The sequence below is a fragment of the Esox lucius genome, chromosome 22 (genome assembly GCF_011004845.1).
Source record: "Esox lucius isolate fEsoLuc1 chromosome 22, fEsoLuc1.pri, whole genome shotgun sequence".
In the NCBI taxonomy this organism is placed as follows: Eukaryota; Metazoa; Chordata; class Actinopteri; order Esociformes; family Esocidae; genus Esox; species Esox lucius.
Window position 1 is genome coordinate 23,973,680 of NC_047590.1, and position 27,009 is coordinate 24,000,688.

General features: G+C 39.5%; 1 protein-coding gene across 3 annotated transcripts; it reads right to left on the bottom strand.

The window, feature by feature from the left end:
• Nucleotides 1-9,667: 9,667 nt before the first annotated feature.
• Nucleotides 9,668-13,341, bottom strand: cyc (cytochrome c). Of its 3 annotated transcripts, XM_010868496.4 has the most exons (4): nucleotides 13,187-13,341; nucleotides 12,994-13,113; nucleotides 11,607-11,781; nucleotides 9,668-10,482 (listed from the first exon to the last, which is right to left on the bottom strand). In XM_010868496.4, the coding sequence occupies exons 3-4, from the start codon at nucleotides 11,773-11,775 to the stop codon at nucleotides 10,337-10,339; spliced, it is 315 nt and encodes a 104-aa protein (XP_010866798.1). In that variant the 5' UTR covers nucleotides 11,776-11,781; nucleotides 12,994-13,113; nucleotides 13,187-13,341; the 3' UTR covers nucleotides 9,668-10,336.
• Between the last annotated feature and the right edge of the window lie 13,668 nt (nucleotides 13,342-27,009).

Here is a 27,009-nt window from a genome sequence, read left to right on the forward strand (position 1 = left end):
ATTAGCCAAAAATAGAGGATTTACCGGTTCGCCTCCAAAATAATGGTTGCCCTTTTCAATTTATGCGGCACATAATCTGTTAATAATTGAATCATGCCGTATTTGGACTAGATAATGCTAGACAATGTTAAACTGTTATGACTTATATTCTCTTTTCTACACATCAGTTTAAGTCACACAGTGAATGCAATAGACCATAGGTCTTCAACCCTCTCCTGGGGATCCCCAGCCATTTCACAGTTTTGTTTTAGCCCTGAACTAGCTCACCTGATTCTACAGGTAAGGGCTTTGTTAATAAGTTAAAAACTTGATTCAGGTGTGCTAGCTCTGGGATACATCTAATAAATGGAATGGCTGAGGGTTCCCCAGGAGAGGGTTGAAGACCTATGCAACAGAGATCAGATCAGGCATTAGGCATATAGACCTATTTCGCTAACCTACATTATGGATTGTGAAGATTTTAGATAATTAGTTCTTAGCCCTTATAGCTGGACTTAAGTCTTAAAAAAAAATATTGCTAAAACATTAAACCCCCTTCTCTGAACCAAATTCTCAGTGTCCTAAAACAATTTGTTGAGTCATTGATTATTTTGGTAAAAACCTAAAAAAATTCTGGTAGTTAGACACCATTTGCAAATTGCATTCACTCTGTTTACAAAACTCTAAACACATTCTCATTCGGGAGGAGACCCCGGGGGAAGACCTAGGACATGCTGGAGGGACTATGTCTCCCGGCTGGCCTGGGAACGCCTCGGTGTCCCCCCGGAAGAGCTGGAGGAAGTGTCTGGGGAGAGCGACCCGGCCCCGGATAAGCGGAAGAAGATGGTATGGTATGGTACATTCTCATTCACTAAATCACATTTCGCACTGGGATGCACAACTACAACACAGTTGTCATAATTAACTCAAACCAATTGTACAGAATATAATTGTACACACTTGTACCAATTGTACGCAAAGAAAACCAAGGAAGTCATTGTGGATTACAGAAAGTCTAAAAGCTGCAGCCACGCCCAGTCATCATCGATGGTACTAAGTTGGAGCGTGTGTCCAGCTTCAAATTCCTGGTGTCCACATCTCCGAGGACCTCTCTGGGACCCTCAACACCTCATCCCTGGTCAAAAAGGAACAGCAGCGTCTATACTTTTTGAGGAGGCTGAAGAAGGCTTGCCTGTCTTCCAGGATCCTTCTGAACTTATCCCGCTGCACTATTGAGAGCATTCTGACAAACTGTGTCAGAGAGCCCAGCAAAAGGTGGTGAAAACCGCCCAGCATATCCCTGGTACCCAGCTTCCTGCTATCGCAGACCTCCAGCGCAAGTGGTGTATCATGGTGGATCATCAGGGACCCTTCACACCTATGCCATCAACTGTTTGCCCTCCTTCCATCAGGCAGGCCAGGCGGTACAGGTCTCTTCGCTCCTGGGCCAGCAGGCTCAGAAACAGTTTCTTCCCATCCACTTTCCATCCACTAACCCTGATGAACTCTGTGACCCAGAGAACTCAGTGACCCATCGCTTACCACACAGCCCCACCTCTCAGGTCCTTGTTGCACTACTCCGTTGTACTACTCTTGCAAGCCTGATAATGGAGGTTTTTCAGTTGTTGCAGGTACGTGCTACCTCAGGAACCTCACCGCTTCGATCCCTGCATTTCAGTGGCACATGAACCTCGAACATTCAGTTTGCCTCTTTGCACATTTAGAATTGCCATTGTGCTTGCATTTTTTTATATATATTTTTTTTTTACTGTTGTTACACACATGTCTACCTTGAGGACCTTAGTGCTGCTATCTCTGCATCCCGGTTGCTACTACTACCTTACTCTACTACTACCTTACTCCTTTATTTGCCTTGTTTGCACATCTAGAATGACATTTAGAAATTGCCATTTGTACCCGAACAACTAATATCCCAATTGTAACATATACTATACCTAATACTTGTACACTTTCTGCCCTCCTCTATTTGCCTTAATTGCACATTTATTATTGCCATTTGCACTGCATTTGCCTTCATTGCACATCTGCACATTCCACTTGTATTATACATATACTTGTAAATACTTGTATATTTTCTGCCCTATATTTGTACTTCTGGTTAGATGCTTACTGCATTTTGTTGTACTGTATTTGTACTGTTCAATGACAATAAAATTGAATCTAATCTAAATTGAATGTAATACACACTGAACAAAATTATAAACACAACACTTTTGTTTATGCCCCAATTTATCATGAGCTGAACTCAAAGATCTAAGACTTTCTCTATGTACAGAAAAAGGCCTATTTCTCTCAAATATTGTTCACAAATCTGTCTAAATCTGTGTTACTTCTCCTTTGCCGAGATAATCCATCCACCTCAATTTATTATTCAGTCTAAAGAGTAGAATACACCATGTGTGACTTTGAAATGTCTTTGTACATTAGTCCGTTACAAGTGAATGTTTCAAGAAATGTATATTAGCAATTGTGAAAAACTGTAAGATCTCAATTGATTATTCAGTCTAAAGAGAAGAATACACCAGGTGCGACTTTGAAATGTGTTTGCGCATTAGTCAGTTACGAACTCACTCAAGTAACCATGCGCACTAAAACTTTTTAGATAATTAGTCTGGGCACCTATACATTCTTGACATGTTTAACTAGCCGATACCAACGGGGCCCATAGGACACTCACTTATTTTACTTTTCATTATTTTACTTTTACAGAATATACAAGATAGGCTAATCAATAATTTTTTGTAGGATGTAATTAATTTCACCAGGTGAGATTATAGTGCTATGGTTATCTAATGAACCATCTATGATGTAGCCTTTTATTTTGAATGTGAATATATTTATTTGTTTTTTGAGTATTTTGAGTCAGAAACTTTTTAACTTTGAACTGTTCAATGTTCAGTAGTTTTCAAATAGTCTCTGGGCCTGGGATTAAATGGCTACAGACCATTTTAGTAATTAGGTATCTCTCCCTATATCTCTCTATATATATTACTGAAATAAATAGCCTAATTAAGCCTGCGACAATACAAGAGTATAATACACAATAATAAAGTTTATAATCCATAACAATGTCTTTGTCTATTCTCCAATTCGCAGCAAGGCATGTTATCATTTTAAAAACTATTTTCCCTGTTCTCTGTTGACATGGCTCTATTAAGGTCAGTGCATCTTCCATCTTCTATTCTGAACTGTAACGAAGGCCTCAAGTTGAATACCCTGTGTGTTGTTTATGTGTGACTGAACTGCATTGAATCAAAATGATTTTTGTCACTATACTATACACCACTAATAACACTATATGTTGACATTTGATCACACCAAATAATGTTTTGTCATGATTATTGTGAACAGGCAATTACTGTTAAAAAGATATAAAGAGACAAAATAAAAAACAAAAAACATTCTTTACTGTCTTAAACTTGAGCAAGCACTTTCTTCAAACACTTATGTCAAGCTAGCAGCAATAGGAATTACACAAAATATCTTCCCTTCAAAATAAAAGACCCCCATTTTTTGGAAACAAACTCTGTTAAACCAGATTTTTTTGGTTTTTTGCATAACTACAAAAACAGATCATTACTTATTAATTTGAAACAATTCAATCCGTTTTAAAATGGTGTGTGTGTACTGTATATATATCTGATTTGCATTTGGGACAGGCTTGCCTACACATTAAATTTTAAATGTACTTTTAGTAAGAACAGGTGGATTTTTACTATAACAATCTATACACAATACACATGATTTAGCAACATATTATTGTTAAATTCATAATAAATATATAAATATAGGCAGCAAAAAGAAAACAAACACAATCATAGATTACAGACACAGCAGACATGTTTGCACAAACGAAACCTCCCTCCAGCAGGGCTTGACATTCATTCAAGGGCTCAAGAGCTTTTGTGTGGTCAAATTCATTTCTGTGGGGCAAGTAAAGTTTTATTGATTTTACCTAGTTCGGAAGCTATCATCATCAGTAATTGATATGCTGGAAGTTTCTGCAAGAGCATTTTGTAAATAAGCAAAATGCAGGGCGAGGGTGTAAATCCTTTAGTTCAGGGGTTCTCAACCTTTTGCAAGCTGGGCCCCCCCAAAGCTGGTTCATTGCAATTGGGGCCCCCCTTTCCGGCGCCACCCCCACTACACCACCTTGCATAGATAGATAAATAGCCCCCTAGGCTATTATTTTTAGGCCCACACATTATTATTATTATTATTATAATCAGTAGCGATATGTAGGCCTATTATCATTACTAGGCTATTGTTATAATTGGCACTAGCACCAGACTTCTAATGTGAGCTTGCAGGCATTATTATTATTATTATGAGTAGTAGTAGGTCTATTATCATTACTAGGCTATTGTTATATAATTATGAGGTTACATGCTTTATTGTTGGTATTATTATTATTATCATCATCATCAGTAGGCCTATTATCATTACTAGGCTATTGTTATAATTGGGAATTGGCACCAGACCTCTGATATGAATGTATGCTCTATTATTGTTATTATTACTAGGCCTAATAGTAGGCATATCATCTGCATTTTTTACAGAAGCTTGCAGGCGATGTTAATGTGAGACCTGAGCCTGCTTTGCCTTGCAAAGATCCTCAATTCTTGACGCAATGTCTGATAAACATAGCCTCAACATGCCCGATTGTGGTATTTCGTTTTGAGTGCAGTCATTTTTGAGAATCCTGCCTCACACAAATGGGAAAGGGAGGAGAATCTTCAAGGCGACGTCACAGAGTTGAGGGTATTCCTGCATCAATGCTGCCTAGAATGACGAAAGAGGGCAAGAGGTAAAGAGTTCCTTCAGCCTACTGTCACTCTTCAGCTCAATAAGCTGTTCCTGCATATCAATTGACAGCTCGTTTGCTGTGCACACAAATTGATCTCGAACCCACGCAAAAGAGCGATAATCCTCTTTAAAGTACGTCGCAAATTGTTCTCTCTTTGCTGACAGGTGCTCAGACGCTGACTGAAATAGAGAGGAGAAATCGTGTAACGTGCCTGCATCAGTGATAAAGTCTGCAAGGCTGGGGAACATGTCGCAGTTCCCTTAACTGATACGGCCATGCCAAAGGTCAAGTTTTTGTGTGAAGGCGTCCACTCTGTCTGCAAGGAGCAAAATATGAGTTTTGCGGCCTTGCAAAGACAGGTTGAGGCCATTCAAGCGGTCAAATATATCGACCAAATACGACAGAGACGCAAGCCACATAGTGTCATCCAGATGTGATTTGATTTATGTCAAAAAAACACTTCACCTCCTCTCGCAGCTCATACAACCGTTGTAACACCCGCCCCCTGGAGAGCCAGCAAATTTCAGTGTGCAGAAGCAGCTGTTCGTGCCCTGGCCCTATCTCCTGGCAGAGGATCCCAAACAAGCGAGAGTTTAGCGGCCGTGATTTGATGAGATTTATCATTTTCACGGATTGGTTCAGCACGGAGTCAAAGAGAACTGGCATTTATTTAGCAGCTAATGCTTCGCGATGGACCATTTTGTGTACATTTCACAAGTGTCCATTTCACAAGTGGAGCTACTTGCTGAACGCGAGCAGCTAGGCCACGCTCATGGCCCGTCATTGCCCGTGCACCATCCGTGCATAAGCCAACGCATCGGTCCCAAGTCAAAACATTTTCACTGAGAAAAATATCAAGGACATTGAAGATGGCTTCTCCTGTAGTGTGCGACTGAAGAGGCCGGCAAAACAGGACATCCTCCTCAATCGCCTTGTCCCGCAGATACCTGACATAGGTGAGGAGCTGTGCCTGCCCAGCAATATCAGTGGATTCGTCCAGCTGCAGCGCATAGTAAGGACTCTTTTTTATGAACTCTATCAAATTGTTGCCTGTTGCTGATGGAGGCCATCAAGCTTTCTTTTAAAATATTCAGCCGGTTTATCCTTAATGCCAGCATGCTTTGTTTCAAGGTGCCTTTTTAGTTTGCAGGGCTTCATGCTGTCGTTTGCCAGCACCTCGGCACACACGACACGCTGAGGTCTCAGATCAGCTGTGACTGTAAACCCAAACTGCAGGTATGCTTCATCGTACCTTCGAAGCTTTTTTGCAGCTGGTGGTGCGTCGGTTGCCTTGTTGGTCCTCACTAGAAATCTCTCAATTTTTGTTTGGTTTTGAAATAATTTGGATGTGGATTGGTTGTGTTTTCAATAAAGTTTAGGCTATGGTGTAAATATGTGTGCTTGTGTGTGGCTATGTTGAGAGACTAGTATCGGCAGCTAATCAGTCGGGACTAAGGCACAATCTTTAATGCAACGAACAAAATAATGATTTTATGGGCAATGCAAATTTTATTTTAAGACTTAACGATTATAGTTCTTTGTCAGTGAGTGAGTGAGTGAGTAGGTGTTGCAACACAGTGAAAAAGGCAGAGGGGTAGTTAGCTAAGAGCTAAGAATTACTGGCTATGGCTGAGTTTGTGGGATTAGTCTTTAAAAAGACTGTTTGTACTAAGTCTTTAAAAAGACTGTTTGGGTTTTGAAGTAAATTGATATTGATGGATAACAACAAGACTACCAAGAGATGACACAAGCGAACTTGACAAGAGACTAGACTGGAGTGAATGCAGCTATGTGAGTCAAATGCAGTGATTTATTTTGGTGTGAGAGTGAGTGAAAAAACATTTACATTTACACCCCGCTCTGTAAACCAGGGCGGGAATGGCGGTGGCCATGCGCATGCGTGATTCATTCGCAGCCTGGACGCGGAGTGGTGTGAGTGTGCTCACTGCTGCGCAAGGCTACTGAGAGACTGACCGCCTGTGAGTGCTTTTGGACGGGGGAGGGGCTCACATCAGCACCCGCTGCTCGTTGAGCACAGTACCTGCAGAGTGATACGTGCTTTTGAGTCTCCAAACACCACAAAACATTTTTCACTTCTGACAACGTTTTAGGAATTGACAATTTGCTTAACATTATGTGTACGTAGTATTGTTTCAATGACGAATACCATCTTTGCATTAGCTAGCACAGCCAGTCAAAGTTGGTTAGCCAATTCAATTTGTTGGACTTCTCTGAATATTAACTAGCTACTCTGAATATTAACTAGCTACCCATACGAAAAATACATGTATTTTAAATATATTATCTGAATAATTTTTTTAAATTTATGTTGCAATTTGCCGCTTCAGGGGCCGGTGCGGAGAGGATCGGGCGGCAGTCGAAGGCGGGGGCCTCGACAACCCGATCCCTGGACACGGAAACTAGCTCTAGGGACGTGGAACGTCACCTCGCTGGCGGGGAAGGAGCCTGAGATTGTGCGTGAGGTTGAGAGGTTCCGACTAGAGGTAGTCGGGATCACCTCTACGCACGGCTTGGGCTCTGGAACCACACTCCTTGAGAGAGGATGGACTCTTCACCACTCTGGAGTTGCCCATGGTGAGAGGCGGCAGGCTGGTGTGGGTTTGCTTATAGCTCCCCAGCTCTGCCGCCACGTGTTGGAGTTTACCCCGGTGAACGAGAGGGTCGTTTCCCTGCACCTACGGGTCGGGGATAGGTCTCTCACTGTTGTTTGTGCCTACGGGCCGAACAGCAGTGCAGAATACCCGACCTTCTTGGAGTCTCTGGGAGGGGTGCTGGAAAGTGCTCCGACTGGGGACTCTATCATTCTACTGGGGGACCTCAACGCCCACGTGGGCTCGGCAGGCCCAAGCGTACTGTAAGGGTCTGCTGGGAACGTCTGGCCGAGTCTCCTGTCAGAGAGATCTTTAACTCCCACCTCCGGCATAGCTTCGACTGGATCCCGAGGGAGGCTGGAGATATTGAGTCTGAGTGGACCATGTTCTCCACCGCCATTGTCGAAGCGGCCGCTCGGAGCTGTGTCCTGTCGAGGCGGCAATCCCCAAACCCGGTGGTGGACACTGAAAGTAAGTGATGCCGTCCAGCTGAAGAAGGAGTCCTATCAGGCCTGGTTGGCTTGTGGGACTCCTGAGGCAGCTGACGGGTACCGACAGGCCAAGCGGACTGCAGCCCGGGTGGTTGTGGAGGGCCTGGGAGGAGTTCGGTGAGGCCATGGAGAAGGACTATCGGCTGGCCTCGAAGAGATTCTGGCAAACCATCCGGCACCTCAGGAGAGGGAAACAGTGCCCTACCAACGCTGTTTACAGTAGAGGTGGGCAGCTATTGACCTCAACTGGGGATGTCGTTGGGAGTGGAAGGAGTACCCTATTTGAAGCGGCAAATCCATCCATCCATCATCTTCCGCTTATCCGGGGCCGGGTCGCAGGGGCAGCAGTCTAAGCAGGGATGCCCAGACTTCCCTCTCCCCAGACACTCCCTCCAGCGTGTCCTAGGTCTTCCCCGGGGTCTCCTCCCGGTGGGACGGGACCGGAAAACCTTCCCAGGAAGGCGTTCCGGAGGCATCCGAAACAGATGCCCAAGCCACCTCAGCTGACCCCTCTCGATGTGGAGGAGCAGCGGCTCTACTCTGAGCTCCTCACGGGTGACCGAGCTTCTCACCCTATCTCTAAGGGTTTTCATCCCCACTGCTTCACACTCGGCTGCAAACCGTCCAAGTGCATGCTGAAGGTCCTGGCTTGAAGGGTGATGTGTGTGAGAAAATTCAAAGTTCGAAATCCCAAAAGGCAACTCATATCGCCACAACCAGAGAAAAGGAGGAAAGCACCAAAGCATCTCTGTAAGTCTTTTAAGGTTCCTCCACCTTTAAGTTCTAATTCGGTCAGTTTTTCTCAGCAGGGTTTTATGAATGATCTAATATGAACTATACAGGTGCTGGTCATAAAATTTGAATATCATCAAAAAGCTGATTTATTTCAGTAATTCCATTCAAAAAGTGAAACTTGTATATTATATTCATTCATTACACACAGACTGATATATTTCAAATGTTTATTTAATTGTAATTCAGGCAAAAGGAGCCCCAACTAAGTATTGAGTGCTGTACATGCTCATACTTTTCATGTTCATACTTTTCAGTTGGCCAACATTTCTAAAAATCCTTTTTATGTATTGTTCTTAAGTAATATTCTAATTTTCAGAGATACTGATTTTGGGATTTTCATTAGTTGTCAGTTATAATCATCACAATTAAATGAAATAAACATTTTAAATAAGTCAGTCTGTGCGTAATGAATGAATATAATATACAAGTTTCATTTTTTGAATGGAATTAATGAAATAAATCAACTTTTTGATATTCTATGACCAGCACCTGTTTATTCACACATATATGCAGGTCAACATTGTACATTCTGTCCCTATGTAACACTAGCAGTATTATATATATATATAATTACACCAAAATGCAAAGTATATAAATGTACTTAGCAATTAAAAGGGGTTCTTTGTTTACACTTGCCACAGCCAACAGACCGTTATGCCATAATTGACTTGAATGTCATCTTTCCTCAAATTGTTCCAGCATTTCCTATTTCCATTAGCCTGGACATAGATATTTGCATCAAATAATCCTTCCCCACAGAAGGTAAGGTTTACAGAAACTTTTAGGTACATTTTAGATGGTTGTTAGTGATTTTACATATCAATTGTCCCTGCCCTTTCCTGGATGACTTAAGGAATCAAAAAGATATTTCAGTCTAGGACATTAAATACATCAATAGGAGCATAATTGTTCTCTGAAAAACGTCATTCATTTGCAAGGTCACAAAAAAACCACAACGCATGTTCAGATGACAGCAGTTTATTCATCAATTCCTTTACCCATATATCGGTCCAGCAAAGGCCATTGGGAAGATGTAGTAGCACTTGTACTTTGGTACACTTACCTAATAAAATTCCCAATGCATTTTTGATACACTGGCCAAATAAATCTGCCTTCTGGCATACTAAGAACTTTCAATACAGTAAAATAACTTACATTTCAATATCACCTCTGAGATCACGGGATACATACACAGCATAGGAAAAAAAAATAGTGACCTTCAATAACCACTGGCTGTTCAACCAAGGTTGAAGTGACTGCTGTTCTATAGAATTGTGTTTATAATTAAGATGGTTCAGGCCTAGATTTGGTAAGATGTTCAATTTAATTCAGACTGTTAGGGAAAGGAACAAATGTTATTCAGTTTTTTACCAAAAACAGCACAACAGCCTTTGTGTACGTTACTTTTCATAGGGGAAATAAGGATACTGATGCTGTTTCACCCACATAGGGACAGGCGAGTGACATTGCCATGACATTTGTATTGTTTTTATTCAAGAAGGATTACTTTGCTTTACCACATCTATTTGTACACCATGAAATAGTCCTTAAAGATATCAAGCCATTAAAGCACAGATGAAAAATGCAAACAGACTAAAAACATTTAACTTTAAAATGTTTCTTCAAATGTTTTATGATGTTGCAGATTTCAAATATGCAATAAGGTCTTGGCGCTCTCCCTTTTTCTTGATGCCTGCAAAGATCATCTTTGTTCCTGGAATATATTTCTTGGGGTTTTCCAAGTACTCCATAAGGGTGTCTTCACTCCAAGTAATGCCTGCAACAAAGATATTAAAGCCATTAGCAAAAATAATAAACACTACACATCAAGAAAATATTTTACTTAAATTACAAATCATGTAAGACACTTTCACAGAAGAAAATCAAGCAACAAGTAGCCATCACCATTGGGAAAAAAGGATTGGATCTGACCTTCTTGCCATTATTTAAACAGCGGTCACAAGAAAAACTTTTAGTCTTAAGCAAGAAGGCTTAATTAATTGTTGTAATATTTAGGATTACAACAATGAATCAAAGAAAGCAGGTTATGATCTTTTGCAGTTACTGTGTTGTTCTATTCAGATTTAAGATAAGCTAATAAAAACTTGTTTTGTAGGTGGAAAACAGGAATATCTTTCAGTGATAGAGTCATTATTAGTAGTGGCTTCAAATGTTTGAAATCTATCACAAAATTTGTCAAAGAAAATAATTTCAAGGCGCACCAGAAGCATTTACAAACTGCTTTCATCACTACTTTTGTCCCTGCTGCTAATATGGTCAATTGCATAAGCGGGGTGCGACTGTCATAAGCACTCTATGGTCAAGTATGGACAGCAATCCATGATTTGGTTTTATTTCCCTGACATTGTTTCAGGCACAATTAACATCCATGCCCGAATATTGAAAGCATTTTTCTTCACATGTTGAAATCATCTCATTCAGAAAGCTCAAAGGCATGATAATTTTGAACATTGATATAGTGATCAGTACTACGGTTCTGGCACGAATCTCATTCAAGTCCTAGTAATATACTTATTATTCACTTATCTCCAAAATCATCTAAATTACTACACAGATCCTCAATTAATTTCAGATACCTTTGGGTGAGTTGATGTAAAAAAAAAAAAAAAAGAGAAAAAAACTTTAAATATTGATAAAATGTTAGCATTTTGAAACAGCGCCAAGGAAACTAAACAGAAGTTTGGATTACTATAAAACCTTGTGAATAAACAGTTTACATGGTAAGGAAACCAATTAAAAGTTATTTGGGAGAACTATCCCTTAAATTACCGAAAGTCGATTTAGGACCTGCAGTACTCTGGAGACATCAACCAACGTCCTTGATTTGAAATGTCATTGAATTGACCCAGAGAGAACCTCACTAGGTCAGATAAGGCCTACCTTTGCTTTTGTTGGCATCAGTGTAAGAAAAGCCTGGTGCCTGACCAGTCTTACGTCCAAACAGACCCCAAAGGTTTGGACCCACTTTGTGCTTTCCACCTTCTTCAACAGTGTGGCACTGGGCACATTTCTGAACGAAGGCCTTCTTTCCCTTTGCAATGTCCCCCATAGTAACCTAGTGGAGAACAGACAACATGTTAGATAAGCCATGCACTGGCTACAACTTAACTATTATCCAGCGTTATAACTTGACTTGTCCTGGATTATGCTGCATTGATAACAAAAAAGGAAATCTCAAGTTTGTCAGAAATTGGAAGCATATAGTTTTAATTCCACATGTTGGGGCTCTCAGCAGCACTACTGAACCCAAAACTCTGCTCATCTCCAGTAAATAAATGTATAGCATATATTCACCCCTCACATCTCCACTGTATATAAAGGTATGTGAACTCTACAAAGGTGTGCATGTCCCCAATATTTAGCCTAGCCGCAGTTCCATTAAACACCAAGTAAAATGCAGGGGGTTCTTAGCTAATAAAAGGCTATTCTGATTATAATGCTTTGAACTAACTATTCTGATTATAATGCTTTGAGTAACGATGATTTACTGATGTTCAACAAGTAACATCAATTAACCAAAAGTATAGATACTAAAGTATAAACCTCGTTAAAAAAAATGGACAAACAATAGATAGGTCTTTATAAACAACTTTTTGTGAAAAAGCTTATGCTCAGCACACGGTCGACCAATCGCATTCAGTTGGTCAGTATGTCACGTAGCGAGATTGCAAAACTAAAATCATCACGACATACGTGGTAGAAAGCCACGAAGATAAACTACAAACGTAAGGTCACAACTAAAAAAGGAAACGATTTTACAAATGAGTAACATAATGGAAATTGTTTGCGTTAATCGTGCTCATATAAAATTATATATAAATGTAACGCACAATTGACTCCCATGACTGACCCAAACGAAATCCATCGCGCGGCCTACTGACAATGTGCCGGTAACTGAAGGGCGTCAAAACGATTAGAGTTGAGTGTCCAATCTCAAAACTATCTGATCACATTACTTAACCTGAACTATCAGCAAAACACTGTAGGCGATGGAATTGTATACACAAATATAACATGCGTATGTAGCTATTAATAACAATCCGTCGATTTAGCTAGATAATCAGTTACCAAAGTTATTTTATAAGCAACGTTACAAGAACACACGTCTAGGAGAAACGTCCCCATTTAGTTTGCTAGTTAACCTTAGTAAGGTCAATAGCTAGTAATTTAATCAGACGTTCTAGATAGCACGTTACATAATTAACTTAATGATGAATTGAACGAACAAAATCTAAAACAGAACGAAGTAAGAAGTACACTGATTTACCGTTTCGGTTTACTCAATCCAAAGCAGTCGGTATTCTTCACCTAAAGGACACAGTAACGTTGTAGCCTACCGTACCGGCTTCCGTGTAGCAGTATGATTTTAGTCGAATACCACCTAAAACTATACGGGCGCTCGTAAGGTTTAAAAATAAACAAGTATAAAATAATAAAACAGAACGAGCCACGTGTATTACCTTTGATGAATGTGTGTAATAATATAGAATATTATTTCAATAACACCGCTTTATCAGCTACCGATGGCCTGTAGAATGGTCCTTCTGCGGGCGTCAAGGAAGGTCACATCATTTTAGAGGCACCGGCATTTGACGTCACATTCAGGCGGTACTTCCGTCAGCTTATGTATTGCTTCCTTCTAAAAATCCATTGTATGAAAGTCTTCGTTAGTGGATGGTTACAATTCATTACTACTACTATTCTATTATATATGATTGGAACACACTATAGTACGGAAGAGGATTAGTGCCAAGCAATAATAAAAAAATAAAACCATCGCGACATTAAAGTCATTATAATGCGAGATTAAAAAAAGTCGAAATACAATCTTGAGAATAAGCTCCTTAAATATCGAGTATTAAAGGCGAACTTAAATGTAGAGAATAACGCATTCGATCAGTGTGCATTGCATAGCCTAGAGGACATGGCAGAGTTGGATCAATTAGTCAAGCTATATTATAGACTTTCAGTAACAAATAAATACTATCAACTTTAGCTAATTATGACTAGCATACGCACTTTAAAGAGAATTTGCAAGCGACTAGGTCTTTTTAGAAGAAAAAAGAAATCCAATTTGCGCGATGTACTCGCTTTTGTCCAACATGAATTGACAACCAGTGGACAAATGCAAGGGTATCGCTGGCTTCACCTACGCGCGATTCATCGAGGTTTCGTGGTTTTCCAGGATACCATAAAACGGATTATTAAACTTTATTCTCGATATTTAATGAGTTTATTCTCAAAATTGTATTTCGACTTTTTTCTCAAAATTTAACGAGTTTAATCTCGCATTATAATGACTTTAATCTCGAGATGGTTTTATTTTTTTAATTATTGCTTGGCACTAATCCTCTTCCGTACTACCATAGCAACAATAAGACTTCTGGTTATGGATTTTGCCTTCAAAATAAAATAATATTACTCTATTTAGCCGCTTTGCTTAGTGTATATTGCAAAGATATTGATAATAAAATGAATATCTAGATATTTAAAAAATATAAAATAAGGAAACATGCTGTTTAAATAGTACTTCACAAAGGATGAATAATATTCTAATGTTGAGCACATTGAGAATTGGAGATGGAGTAAACTATTGTAAACATTTCATATTTTAAAATGAGTAGAGTAATCCTTGATGATGTCATTCTTGTTAATTTGCTAGTGTTCACTAGTTTTATATGGGCTCTTTGTGCTATGCACCAAACATTCTGACAGCCCTAGAGCTTGTGCACATTATTGAATGATCACATTATTGCAGACTAATCTTCTTGTAACAATGTAAATGGAAGCACTTTTTCATGGCATTCAACATGTTATGAAAATGTTCTGACAATAATGCTATGAACTTTTTTTTGATAATTGATATTTAATAGAACATCTCATATTGTTTTGAATTAATTAATTAATGTTATCTTCAAATAGGACTGCTTTAATGAACAAGCACACATAGGGACCATGACTACTTCAATCTACCTGAGCTTTGAAATTCCCACAACGATGATGTCCATAATGTCCACAACCTTTGTATGTAAAGCCAAAAATTGCAATGCCAGATACTTCTGTAGTGGGTGAAGAATGCCCTGCAGTTTATTCTCATACTGCTTTAAGGAATCCATTAGTTTAACATTTAGTGTTATACAGTTGTGTGCATGTACTTACTATTTAATGTCTAAAGAGATGGCCATCCAATGGTCATTTAAATTCACAGGTATTATTACATTCTCAAAACATCCCCAATAATGTGCTACTCTAAGTAGTGATGGCCATTCGAAGACATCATCCCAGTTTGCATGCCAAAGCTGGTCATGATATTTATAGTTTCATAAATGGGTATTCATCTGAAAATATGACTATACTGAAAAGAGTATGTGTGTTTGTTAAATATTGACGGTAAAGCTTCTAGGTAAGTGCATCGTCACTGTGACCATTTTTATAAGCAAAGTCCTTCAGGAATGGCTAACATAACAGTTAGAATTGGAAGCCTTTTGATTTCTCAGATACAGCTTCGGAAAAAACGAAGAAACCACTGCACCTTTTTCTTTCCTTTCCAAAAAGAAAAGAAAAAGTGAGTGAGGAACAGAAACATTTAATTTGCAGTGGTCTATTAATTTTAACCATTTTGTTCCTCACTCAAAACCTTCCTTATCAACTTTTTTGGAAAGGAAAGAAAAAGGTTTTTTCCAGAGCTGTATATTACATGCTCTGCTCTATTGTACTGAAACAAAGTATTCACTAATGCATTCTGAAGAAATCTCCCTTGGTTGTATTATGAGTTGTTTTGTGTTTAGACTGTAGAGCAGGTCATTTGCTAAGAAGTTAATTTGAAGTGACAAGGGGGGTTGCTTCTGAACTGCAGACAAGGGAGAAGTAAAGTTGTGTTTAATATCTGAACATTCTGCAATGAATTGTGAGTATTAATTTTTAACAGACGTTTTTACTATGCTGAGATGTAACAAAGACTGCAAGGTTGAGGGTTAGGGTTACCCTAACCCTAACCTAACCCTAACCCTAACCCTATTGTGAAGAGGAAGATGCGATATGCCAGACCCAACAATGCAGAAGAGCTGAAGGCCACTATCAGAGCAACCTGGGCTCTCATAACACCTGAGCAGTGCCACAGACTGATCGACTCCATGCCACGCCGCATTGCTGCAGTAATTCAGGCAAAAGGAGCCCCAACTAAGTATTGAGTGCTGTACATGCTCATACTTTTCATGTTCATACTTTTCAGTTGGCTAACATTTCTAAAAATATTTTTTTTGTATTGGTCTTAAGTAATATTGAAATTGTCGGAGATACTGAATTTGGGATTTTCATTAGTTGTCAATTATAATCATCACAATTCAAATAAATAAACATTTGAAATATATCAGTCTGTGTGTAATGAATGAATATAATATACAAGTTTCACTTTTTGAATGGAATTACTGAAATAAATCAACTTTTTGATGATATTCAAATTTTATGACCAGCACCTGTATATAACTCTGAGAAAGTGTCTTACATTTTCATGCTGATGACACATTACTATAGGTAACAGCTGTCTCTTACACTTGCATTTGCACACTTGTGCATTTGCAAACAAGTTGGGACGCTGTAAACGTAAATACAAACAGAACGTAATGATTTGCACTTCATTTTAACCCTACATAGAAAATAGTACAAAGACAACATATCAAATGTTGAAACTGAGTAACTGTTAGTAACATGACTGGGTGTTAAAAGATAATTCCAGAGAGGATAGGTCTGTCAGAAGCGATGATGGGGATGGGTTCACCATTCTGTGAAAGATTGTGCAGGCAAATAGTGCAACAGTTTAAGAATAAGATTTCTCAATGTGAAATTGCAAAGAGTTTGGAGATCTCAATGTCTACAGTACATAATATAATGAAAAGATTCAGAGAATCCAGAGAAATCTCTGTATGCAAGGGACAAGGCAGAAAACCAATATTGGATAGCTGCAATCTTTGGGGCCTCAGACAGCATTGGATTAAAAACAGACACAATTCTGTAGTGGAAATCACTGCATGGGATAAGGAGCATTTCCTAAAACCATTGGCCGTGAACACAGCACATTACTTTATCCACAAATTCAAGTTAAAACTCTACCATGCAAAGAAGAAACCATACAAGATCCAGAACTGCTGCTGCCTTCTCTGGGCATGAACTCATTTAAGACGGACTGAGGCGTAGAGGAAAACTGTCCTGCGGTCTGACAAATCAAAATATGACATTTCTTTTGGGATTCTTTGATGCCGCACCCTCAGGACTTAAGAGGAGAGGGACCATCCAGCTTCTTATTCAGCGTACAGTTCAAAAGCATCCGTGACTGTTTTGTTGACTGGGAAGGACTGTATATTTTAGCTGGTCTTTAAAAGGTTGTGGCCATCAAGGGGCATCGATCAGAATGCAGAAAAGATGTTCCTTTTAAATGATTTATTAGAATAAATATTTCAGCGGGTATTTGTGTGTGGTTCTAAAACAGAGATACAGACAAATCAGTAATTGAAGACTATATAAATGCTAAATAGTTATTACACGCCTAGCAGGTATATAATAAATGAACACCCAATCAAGAGATTAAATTATAGTTTTGTTATATAACTTAAATGCAGTAGTACACTCTCTGCCTGTTCAAAGATTAACTGCTGCAAATTCACTGCAACAATACCCAACATTCTAAATAGATAAACATAATTATAAGATACAGAATTCTTCCTTAACGTAAATAACGTTACACATTGTGCAAGAACAACCTAAATATTTCAAATGTAGATATATAAGGCTTGCAAAGCAACACCTCCATTAATATATATTGCGGTCTAAACAATTAAACATGAGGGCAGTGCGAGGCTCCGCCATTATACAATAACAAGCAGCAACGTGCCACGACCTCATTACATCTCATTATAAGGGGGTTCCAAGAAGGCGACGGTGTAGGCCAGCACTTCTCAAAGTCCGGACTCCGGTCCGGATCCGGACCCGGAGGGAATTCAATCCGGACCCGCCTCCATTTCGTATTTCAACCATAGACTGTAAAAAAATATGGACGTAGTGTCCGTGACGTCACCCGTAGGTTTGTGAAGAGCAGTTTTGAAGCCTAAAGTGGGCGGAGCCAATCGTCGCCATTTTGGCAGCGCGTCAACGCACGTCACTCCCGGATAAAAAGAAATGGGCAAAGAGGCGGGATGAGCTCAGCGAGGAGCCTGGATGCTGAAACCTGAAACCTAGCTCGACGTGAACGAGTTTGCTCAGGCTAAGCTAATGCTATATGCTACTGACCTCCCACTAAGTGACTAAAAACAGCTGACTTGAAGTAAAGCCAAAAGTTAAAGTTCATGTTTTTGCCCTTCGAAATACTATTAAGACATAGCTAAAAGTGAGACTGTGTATCGTGATGCTGTATTATTCTGCTAGTTAAGTGTATTAACTTACAGTATTGCTGTGAGCTTGTGTTTCATGCACAAAAATGTCATATCAGCCAGCGCGGCATTGCACATCAAGTTCATAGAGAGCTTTATTCAGTCCATTTTAACATTTTATTTTGGCTGCCTCTCAAATCGGTCAAACCATATTTATTACCTAAGAAGTTCAAGTAAATGCGCTAGAAATCCGTGCTCATTCAGTTGTATTGCATGGACGGAAAGCATTGACACCTCCAGGAATTTGCATCTGACGGAACATAAGCATATCTAACGTTCAGAGTGGCCCGTTCAGTGAGAGCAACGGTACCGCAGAACGAGTGTAGCCTCTATATCTATAGATGTTTTACACATTTTTCAATCTGGAATCTCCACACAAAAGCAACAAAATTGTCAGACATCCATGAATGCATGTTCACAGAGGAAAACAACAGAAAAACAGCCCTGGTTGTTCTCTTGATACTCAACAACGACGGAATACAAAGTCGTGGGCGAAGGTATAATGCGTGTATTAAATTGTATGAAATAATCCAGAAAAAAAAGCAAGAACACGCCCGATATGTCCAGTTCAGCAGCTAGAATTAGCTGAGGAAGAAATGTGACGGCTGGCTAACAGCTAACAGCAGACAAACAGCTAGTCAACGGAGTGGACCACGCCCTTAATTATGCAGAAATTTAAATATTAATTAACTAAACGGATGAGTAATAAAAAAATTATAATACATAAATGAATTTTAATTTGTTGTACATGTTTATTAAAAACAAATTTTGTGATTATCAATAGTTCCGGACCTTTGTCATTGATGAAAATTCTGATTTGGACCTTTGAATGTAGACTTTGAGAACCCCTGGTGTAGGCAGTCGCGTTTTTGAGAGCTCTCTTCAAGGCCTCAGATTTTCACGTTTTAACTAATTTTCTCTACCCAAAATTGGAACGATTAATATTCAGCAGAGGTGTAAAAAGTACAAATTAAAAGTACTCAACTGGGTTCGGCTGTGTTCACCACTTTTGGGAAGTATCTAATTAAGATCTAAATAACCAGGTAAAGGGAGTTCAAAACTAGTGATCAATTAAATAAAAGGGAAGAGTGTAAATTATCAATTAAGGACACTGATGAGTTATGAACTCTGTTTACATGGTCATTTAACCCTTCTTTAGGAACTTCCCAAAACTGGTGAACACAGCCGAGTACTTCTAATTTGTACTTTGTACAAATTTGTAATTTGTACACCCCTGATATTCAGCAGATTCTTAAACCAGCAATATTGCAAATGTCGACCTCTTCAAAGCCTACATTACCAGAAAAGTCAAAGGACGGTGAGCATGACTATTGTGCAATGGACGTAACTTTGCAATCAAAGTGGGAACGCGGACAAGACTCGACGCCGCCAACTCCAAGTAAGACTTTAAAAGAAAAGAAAGCTAAGCCAAACACTGAGAGTGGTCATCCCCAAGCTTCAAATAACGATATGTTGCACGCCTGTGCAACATCGCGTGGTGGTCGGGGACAGTGCCTCTGGGATGGCAGACCGGGGTGGTGGTCCCTCTTTTTAAGAAGGGGGACCGGAGGGTGTGTTCCAACTATAGGGGGATCACACTTCTCAGCCTCCCCGGGAAAGTCTATGCCAGGGTTCTGGAGAGGAGAATACGGCCGATAGTAGAACCTCGGATTCAGGAGGAACAGTGTGGTTTTCGTCCGGGCCGTGGAACACTGGACCAGCTCTACACCCTCTACGGGGTGTTGGAGGGTTCATGGGAGTTTGCCCAACCAATCCACATGTGTTTTGTGGATTTGGAGAAGGCATTCGACTGTGTCCCTCGCGGCATCTTGTGGAGGGTGCTTGGGGAATATGGGGTCCTGGGTCCTTTACTAAGGGCTGTCAGGTCCCTGTACAACCGAAGCAGGAGCTTGGTCCGCATTGCCGGCAGTAAGTCAGACTTGTTCCCAGTGCATGTTGGACTCCGGCAGGGCTGCCCTTTGTCACCGGTTCTGTTCGTAATTTTTATGGACAGAATTTCTAGGCACAGCCAGGGGCGGGAGGGTGTCAGGTTTGGGGACCACACAATTTCATCTCTGCTCTTTGCAGATGATGTTGTTGTGTTGGCCCCTTCTAACCAGGACCTTCAGCATGCACTGGGACGGTTTACAGCCGAGTGTGAAGCGGTGGGGATGAGAATCAGCACCTCCAAATCCGAGGCCATGGTCCTCAGTCGGAAAAGGGTGGCTTGCCCACTTCAGGTTGGTGGAGAGTGCCTGCCTCAAGTGGAGGAGTTTAAGTATCTAGGGGTCTTGTTCACGAGTGAGGGAAGGATGGAACGGGAGATTGACAGACGGATCGGTGCAGCTTCTGCAGTAATGCAGTCGATGTATCGGTCTGTCGTGGTGAAGAAAGAGCTGAGCCGCAAGGCGAAGCTCTCGATTTACCAGTCAATCTACGTTCCTACTCTCACCTATGGTCATGAGCTTTGGGTCATGACCGAAAGGACAAGATCCCGGATACAGGCGGCCAAAATGAGCTTTCTCCGCAGGGTGGCTGGGCGATCCCTTAGAGATCACCCGGGAGGAGCTCAGAGTAGAGCCGCTGCTCCTCCACACCGACAGGGGTCAGTTGAGGTGGGTTGGGCATCTGTTTCGGGAGGAGACCCCGGGGAAGACCTAGGAGACGCTGGAGGGACTATGTCTCCTGGCTGGACTGGGAACGCCTCGGTGTCCCCCCGGAAGAGCTAGAGGAAGTGTCTGGGGAGAGGGAAGTCTGGGCAAGAGCAAGGTGGATTGAATCAGGTGAAAAGAACTCCTCGTATTTTTTCAATCTAGAATTTAGTAAATGGTGAGGAAAGGAAAGATTCTAAAATCATAGAAAATGAAGTCTACATGTTTTATTCTAAATTATATTCTTCTCAGTTCTCGAAAGTAGACTGTAATAATCTCTTTCAAAATCTTAGTCCACTAATCCCCCTGATTGATTTATCTTTTAAAAACATCTGTGACTCTGAACTTAGAATTGATGAACTGGACGCAGTTCTTAACAAAATGTCTTCAAATAAATCCCGGGTTCAGAAGGCCTCACAGTTAATTTTTATAAATATTTTTGGGAAGATTTGAGAATCATATTATTTGAAGCGTTAAAAGAATGTATAGTTAGAAAAGAATTGATGACTAGCATGAAACAGGGTGTAATTACTCTGATTCCAAAGGCGGGGAAAGACAAACGGCAATTGGACAATTTAAGACCGATTACATTATTAAATACAGACTATTAAAAAAATTCAGGATCCATTGCATCTAGACTTAAAAAAGGGATAGCAGACATAATAAGTGAGACACAGTCATGCGTTATAAAAGGAAGAGTCATTCATAATAATATAAGACTTGTTATGGATTTATTAGACTATAGTGATTTAATTGATGATGATGGTTTTATACTCTTCCTTGATTTTTATAAGGCCTTTGACTCTGTTGAGCATGAATTTATTTTAAAAACACTTCATTATTTTGGTTTTGGTGACAAATTCATAGATACTATACATATGCTTTATTCTTTATTCTGATAGCTGTGTGTCTTTGGGACACGGGACTTGTAAAATATTTAATATTGGTAGAGGAATAAGGCAAGGTTGTGGAAGCTCTCCCTTGTTATTTATAATGGTTGCAGAAATTCTGTCTATTTTAATTAGGAACAGAGTGATTGAAGGTCTGTTTTTTTCTTAAAAATGAGTTCCAAATTCCCATAGCATTACAAGCTATCAATATTTTCGCAAAAGCCTCCGGACTTCAGTTAAATTTAAATAAATGTGATTTATTGCCATTAAAAGACCAATCCATGCAATCATTATATAACATAAAGGTAAAAAAAGAAGTCAAATACTTGGCTATTGTGGTGACTAAAGACAAAACAATCTCTGAAAAACGAAACATAGAAGACAATGTTGATAATTGTAAAACATATCTAAATAGATGGCTCTCCATTTTTGGCAGAATATTGTTAACTAAAATGGATAGTTTATCTAGATTAATATATCTAGCTTACTCCCTTCCAATAGCACCCCAAATAGTTAAAACTATCAACAAACTAAATTTCAATTTCATATGGCGGAATAAATGTCATTATATAGCCAAGCAGGATTTAATTAGAACTTACGAGGATGGAGGTGGTAATGCAATAGATTTTGATTGTATGAATTGTATGTTGAAAATTAGATGGTTGAAAAACTATATTCTAAATCAAAATTCATTGTGGTCTTATATTCCCAATCGGATTTTTGAAAAAGTAGGCCGCATTGGTTTTCTTCTAAAATGTGATTTTGATTTTAAGAAACTTCCTATTAAACTGTCAGATTTTCATCAACAGGTCCTCCTGTATTGGAAACTAATATTCAAGCATAATTTCACACCACACAATTCACCTATTTGGAATAATAGGTATATTTTAGTAAATAGAAAATCTCTTTTTATTCCAGAATGGTTCTCTAAAGGTGTCTTGGCAATTGCCCACTTCATGGATGTGGAGGGAAATGTTTTATAACATGTTGAATTCTGTGACAAATTCCAAATTAAATGTACCCAAAAGAAGTTTAAACAAATTGCGAAAGCTCTCCCAGTATCACTTGTAGCTATGATTAAGCAGGATATAATATACTCAAAAATCATTCCAACCTTAAGACAACTTTGTATTAATGGTATACATTTTCAGAATTACAAATGTAACAACAAGTTCAAAAGAAACTGTTTACTTAACTGCCAAACAAGCTCTCTCAAGAGATTATATTCTCAAAGACAACAAGAAATATTAGATGTAAATATTTAAAATTCCCTGTCCCACCAAAGAAATGCAGTTTAAAATTATAAGTAGGATTTATCCAACTAATGATTTCCTATAACAGAGGTTTAAAATGGATGTAGGAAACTGTAGCTTTTGTGATAATGAACCAGATTATTTGGATAATCTTTTCTGTTTGTGTGAAGTTGTACAAAGGTTTTGGCTGGACCTTATACAATTGCTTGTATCCAAAGGAATACAGATAATTAATCTAACAATTATTGATATAAAATTTGGTATTTTTTGCAATGATCATAATGACTTTGGCATTAATAGTGTAATTCTGTTAAGTAAACATTTCATACATAAATATCGTTTCTTTAAGATAAAGGAATGAGCTGAAACTTTTTTTTATAAATCTTTAATATTGATTAATAACAAGAATGCAGTGAAACTGGATTGAATAATTGCCCCTTTTTTATTTATTTTCTTTTGAATATGTTAAAGCTTTTTTTGTTAAATATGTATTTTTATTTTTTTGTCATTTAAATATCATGCCCCATGTTCTTCTGTTCTTTTATATATATATATCTTCTAAGATATGCACTGTAAGTTCGTAGTAAGATTTTTCACTGTACCTGATTTGTTTGTATTTGTTTTGCACATTTTTAATTTATTTTTTAATACATTATAAGGTAAATGAACAACAATATCTGTATTACTTACTGGTAGATGCACGCACACAATTGTAAGAACTTAGAAATAATTACAGTAACACTATATAATAATATCTATAAATCAACTGCACAGTCTTTCAATGTCAGCTCCCTCTTCCAAACTTTCTCGAAACTGAACTTAAAACTATCTTCCTCAGCAAACAACCGAGCGCAGTGGTGCTCCTGATTGGCCGATTCTCAAACAGCCAATTTACCTGCTTGAAAGGGTCGTCCTTCGTCACAGTGATGGTATGTGTTAGTGCACATGGCATGGGTGACTTGCGCATCTGTGAAGGCATCAATAATGCTGAACAATATATACAGGTTTTGGAGAAACATATGCTGCCATCAAGATGACATCTTTTTCAGGGAAGGCCTAGTTTATTTTAGCAAGACAATGCCAAACCACATTCTGCACATATTACAACAGCACGAATCCGTAGTAAAGATGTCCCGGTGCTAAACTGGCCTATCTGCAGTCCATACCTGTCACCCATTGACAACATTTTTCGCATTATGAAACAGAAAATACAACAAAGGAGACCCCAAACTGTTGAGCAGCTGAAATCCTCTATTAAGAACGAATGTGAATACATTTTACTTTCAAAACTACAGCAATTGGTCTATTCAGTTCCTAAACACTTAGAGAGTATTGTTAAAAGTAGAGGTGATGCAACACAGTGGTTAACATGCACCTGTTGCTTACATCAAATTGAAAATGGGTATATATTTTTCAAAAAACAAAATGTCTGTGGTTCAACATTAGATTTTCTATTTAATATATGGATGAAATGATTTGGACATCATTACAATGTGTTTATTTGCATTAGTAGTTAGTGTAGGGTATAATGTGTCAGAATGGTGATTTATGGCCCTGGGGGGCGGGACTTCCATATTAATGTGACAGGTGGGCGGGACATCCGGTTTGTAGGGTGGGACTTCCGGTATGACGTATGTTAGGGTGGGACTTCCTGTATGACGTATGTTAGGGTGGGACTTCAGGAGTGACGTATGCATGTCCGGTGACTTTGTGATTTATGATTACATTGATGTGTCAGTGTTTGATGTTTTACAACGCCTGATGAGCAAACCAGACTAGTGTTATAACAGGTAGGTTATGATTGATGATTAACAAATGGGGCTTAGGGTTCCGGAATGTTAAATTCCCAGGCAGTAAATAAGTGTTGTGTCAGCGGTAAGGTGTTTGGTGTACAACAAATGGTGTTCGACAAATATAAAACCCAGGTGTTTTATCTTCTGACAAGTGGTGTATGTGTATTTAAACCACGCAGACATCGGTGATGGTCATTCAGTCTTGCCTGAGCGAACTTACCTACACATTACAAAACATGGAGGATTGTGCTGCAATCAATGTTTTGGGTGAAACACCGGTGAAAGCTAACAGCTTAAACGCAGCTCAGCGATTTGGTAAGAAATTGCAAATGGACCGCAGAGATGCAATCAACATGCCAGCCCCAAAGAAACCGATGCTGAGTTTAACCCGAATCCATCAATTACACCAGGATATGTTGGCACAGGAGTGGAAATTGGACGATGGTCAGATCGGGGGATACATCTTCAACCCAGAGCTACCGGAGGTTGCATTTTATGAATTACCCGAAGGCCAAGTGTTTAAGGCTGGTGTGACTGATCAAATGGTTTTTAATGCCAGTTTATGGGGCACCTTTCGAAAAGTGTTTTATTTGGGGCCAAAACAAGGCCCACATAATACAGTAGATGTACTGTTTAAAGTTGTCGAGGGGCTGAAAGAATATGACTCTGTCAGATTGGAGTTATTTCCGGAAAATATCAGCGTGTTAGTTTGTGACTGCGGACTGATCGACTGACCTAAGACCCCAAAGCCCCGCCTTAAGCTAACACCGTCATCAGCACAGCATAAAAACCGACAGACCGCCGGTGACAATCAAGCAGTCGGAAGAATTTACGAAACTTGTCTCAAGATTACAACCAATCGGTGATTGAAGAACCCAAGGCTGAGGACTGGCTGTGTGACGCCTGGGATGACAACGCTGAAGCCTTCTACGGAACCCCTGACCCAGACAGCTCGATTCCACCGGCATTCCCATCAAGAAACTACCATTGGATTGACAGGATTGGTGATCAACTAGGTCCTCTTAACCTGTCATACCTTTCAAATGCTAACAAGAGTTATCACAAAATGGACAAACACCTTGCACCAAAAATTTTAAAGATCATCAAAGCAACAATGGGTATGATTCTGGAAAACGTTGTTGGGGCTATTCTACACAAAGCATGCATCGGATGCGAAGTGGACCACCCGAGCCAGACAAGACATTCATGTCTCGAACCGCCTGAGTATTTTTTTGAGGCCCATTATGATGACATTGTGGCGACAGTTTTAACACCGCGACTGAAACATGTGTTGGTCAAGGCTTTGAATGCATCTGGTTTTCACACACCGATGACTGATGTTCACGAGGCCGCTGAGAACTTTCTGCACGAGCTCAAGTTGGAGCCGAACATCACACAGAGACTGAGTGAGAACAGGGATGAGTACATGGACAAATTTAGTGAGGATGTTGTATGCGACGCAGCGGGGTCATGGTGTGATGAAAGCAAAGAGTCTGTTGTCTAAGGCCCGGGTAGCTTCAGTTCTCATGTTAACATGAATATAAACAAAGACTATGAGAAATCTGAATGTTTGTGTAACTTTTCTGAATATCTTGGTTGTGTAATTTCGAAAACTCAAATAAAACACTGTTAAACATGTATTAATTCTCATTATAGCTCGAACACTCTACGATGTCTGAACAGGTTATGAAAAGTATTTACTATGACCCGGCAAACCCTGGTGCTTATGTGGGTAGAGAGGGTTTGAAAAGAGCATACTTGGAAAAAACCGGGGAGATCCTCAAAAATGGTGAGGCCGATGACTGGCTGCTCGCCCAGGATACATACACGCTACACAGGCCTGTAGCAATACATTTTAAAAGAAACAGAGTTATTGTTCATGATGTAAATTCACAATTTCAGCTGGATTTGGTTGACATGAGTGCTTACAGTGTGGAAAACGATAACATGAAATTTATGTTAACATGCATAGATTCGCATGCTGAGAAATAAAAGCGCTATAGAGGTAAAGCAAGCATTTGAAGACATATTAAAAGAAGGAAGAACACCACAAAAAGTCCAAACGGACAAGGGGAAGGAATTTTTTAATTCACATTTTGAAATGTTGATGAAGAAGTACAACATAAAACATTTTGCTACAGGAAATGATGTCAAAGCGAGTATCGTTGAGAGGTTTAATAAAACAATTAAATCACAAATGTGGAGGTATCTGACAGCAGCCAACACTCACCGCTATGTGGAGGTTATTCAAGATTTAGTTTGTGGGTACAACCA

Excerpts from the sequence above, each read along its gene's own strand:
- cyc (XM_010868496.4), bottom strand. The coding sequence starts at position 11,775 with ATGGGGGACATTGCAAAGGGAAAGAAGGCCTTCGTTCAGAAATGTGCC. Across the intron at positions 10,483-11,606 it reads TGATGCCAACAAAAGCAAAG|GCATTACTTGGAGTGAAGAC; the intron begins GTAGGCCTTATC and ends TCTTTGTTGCAG.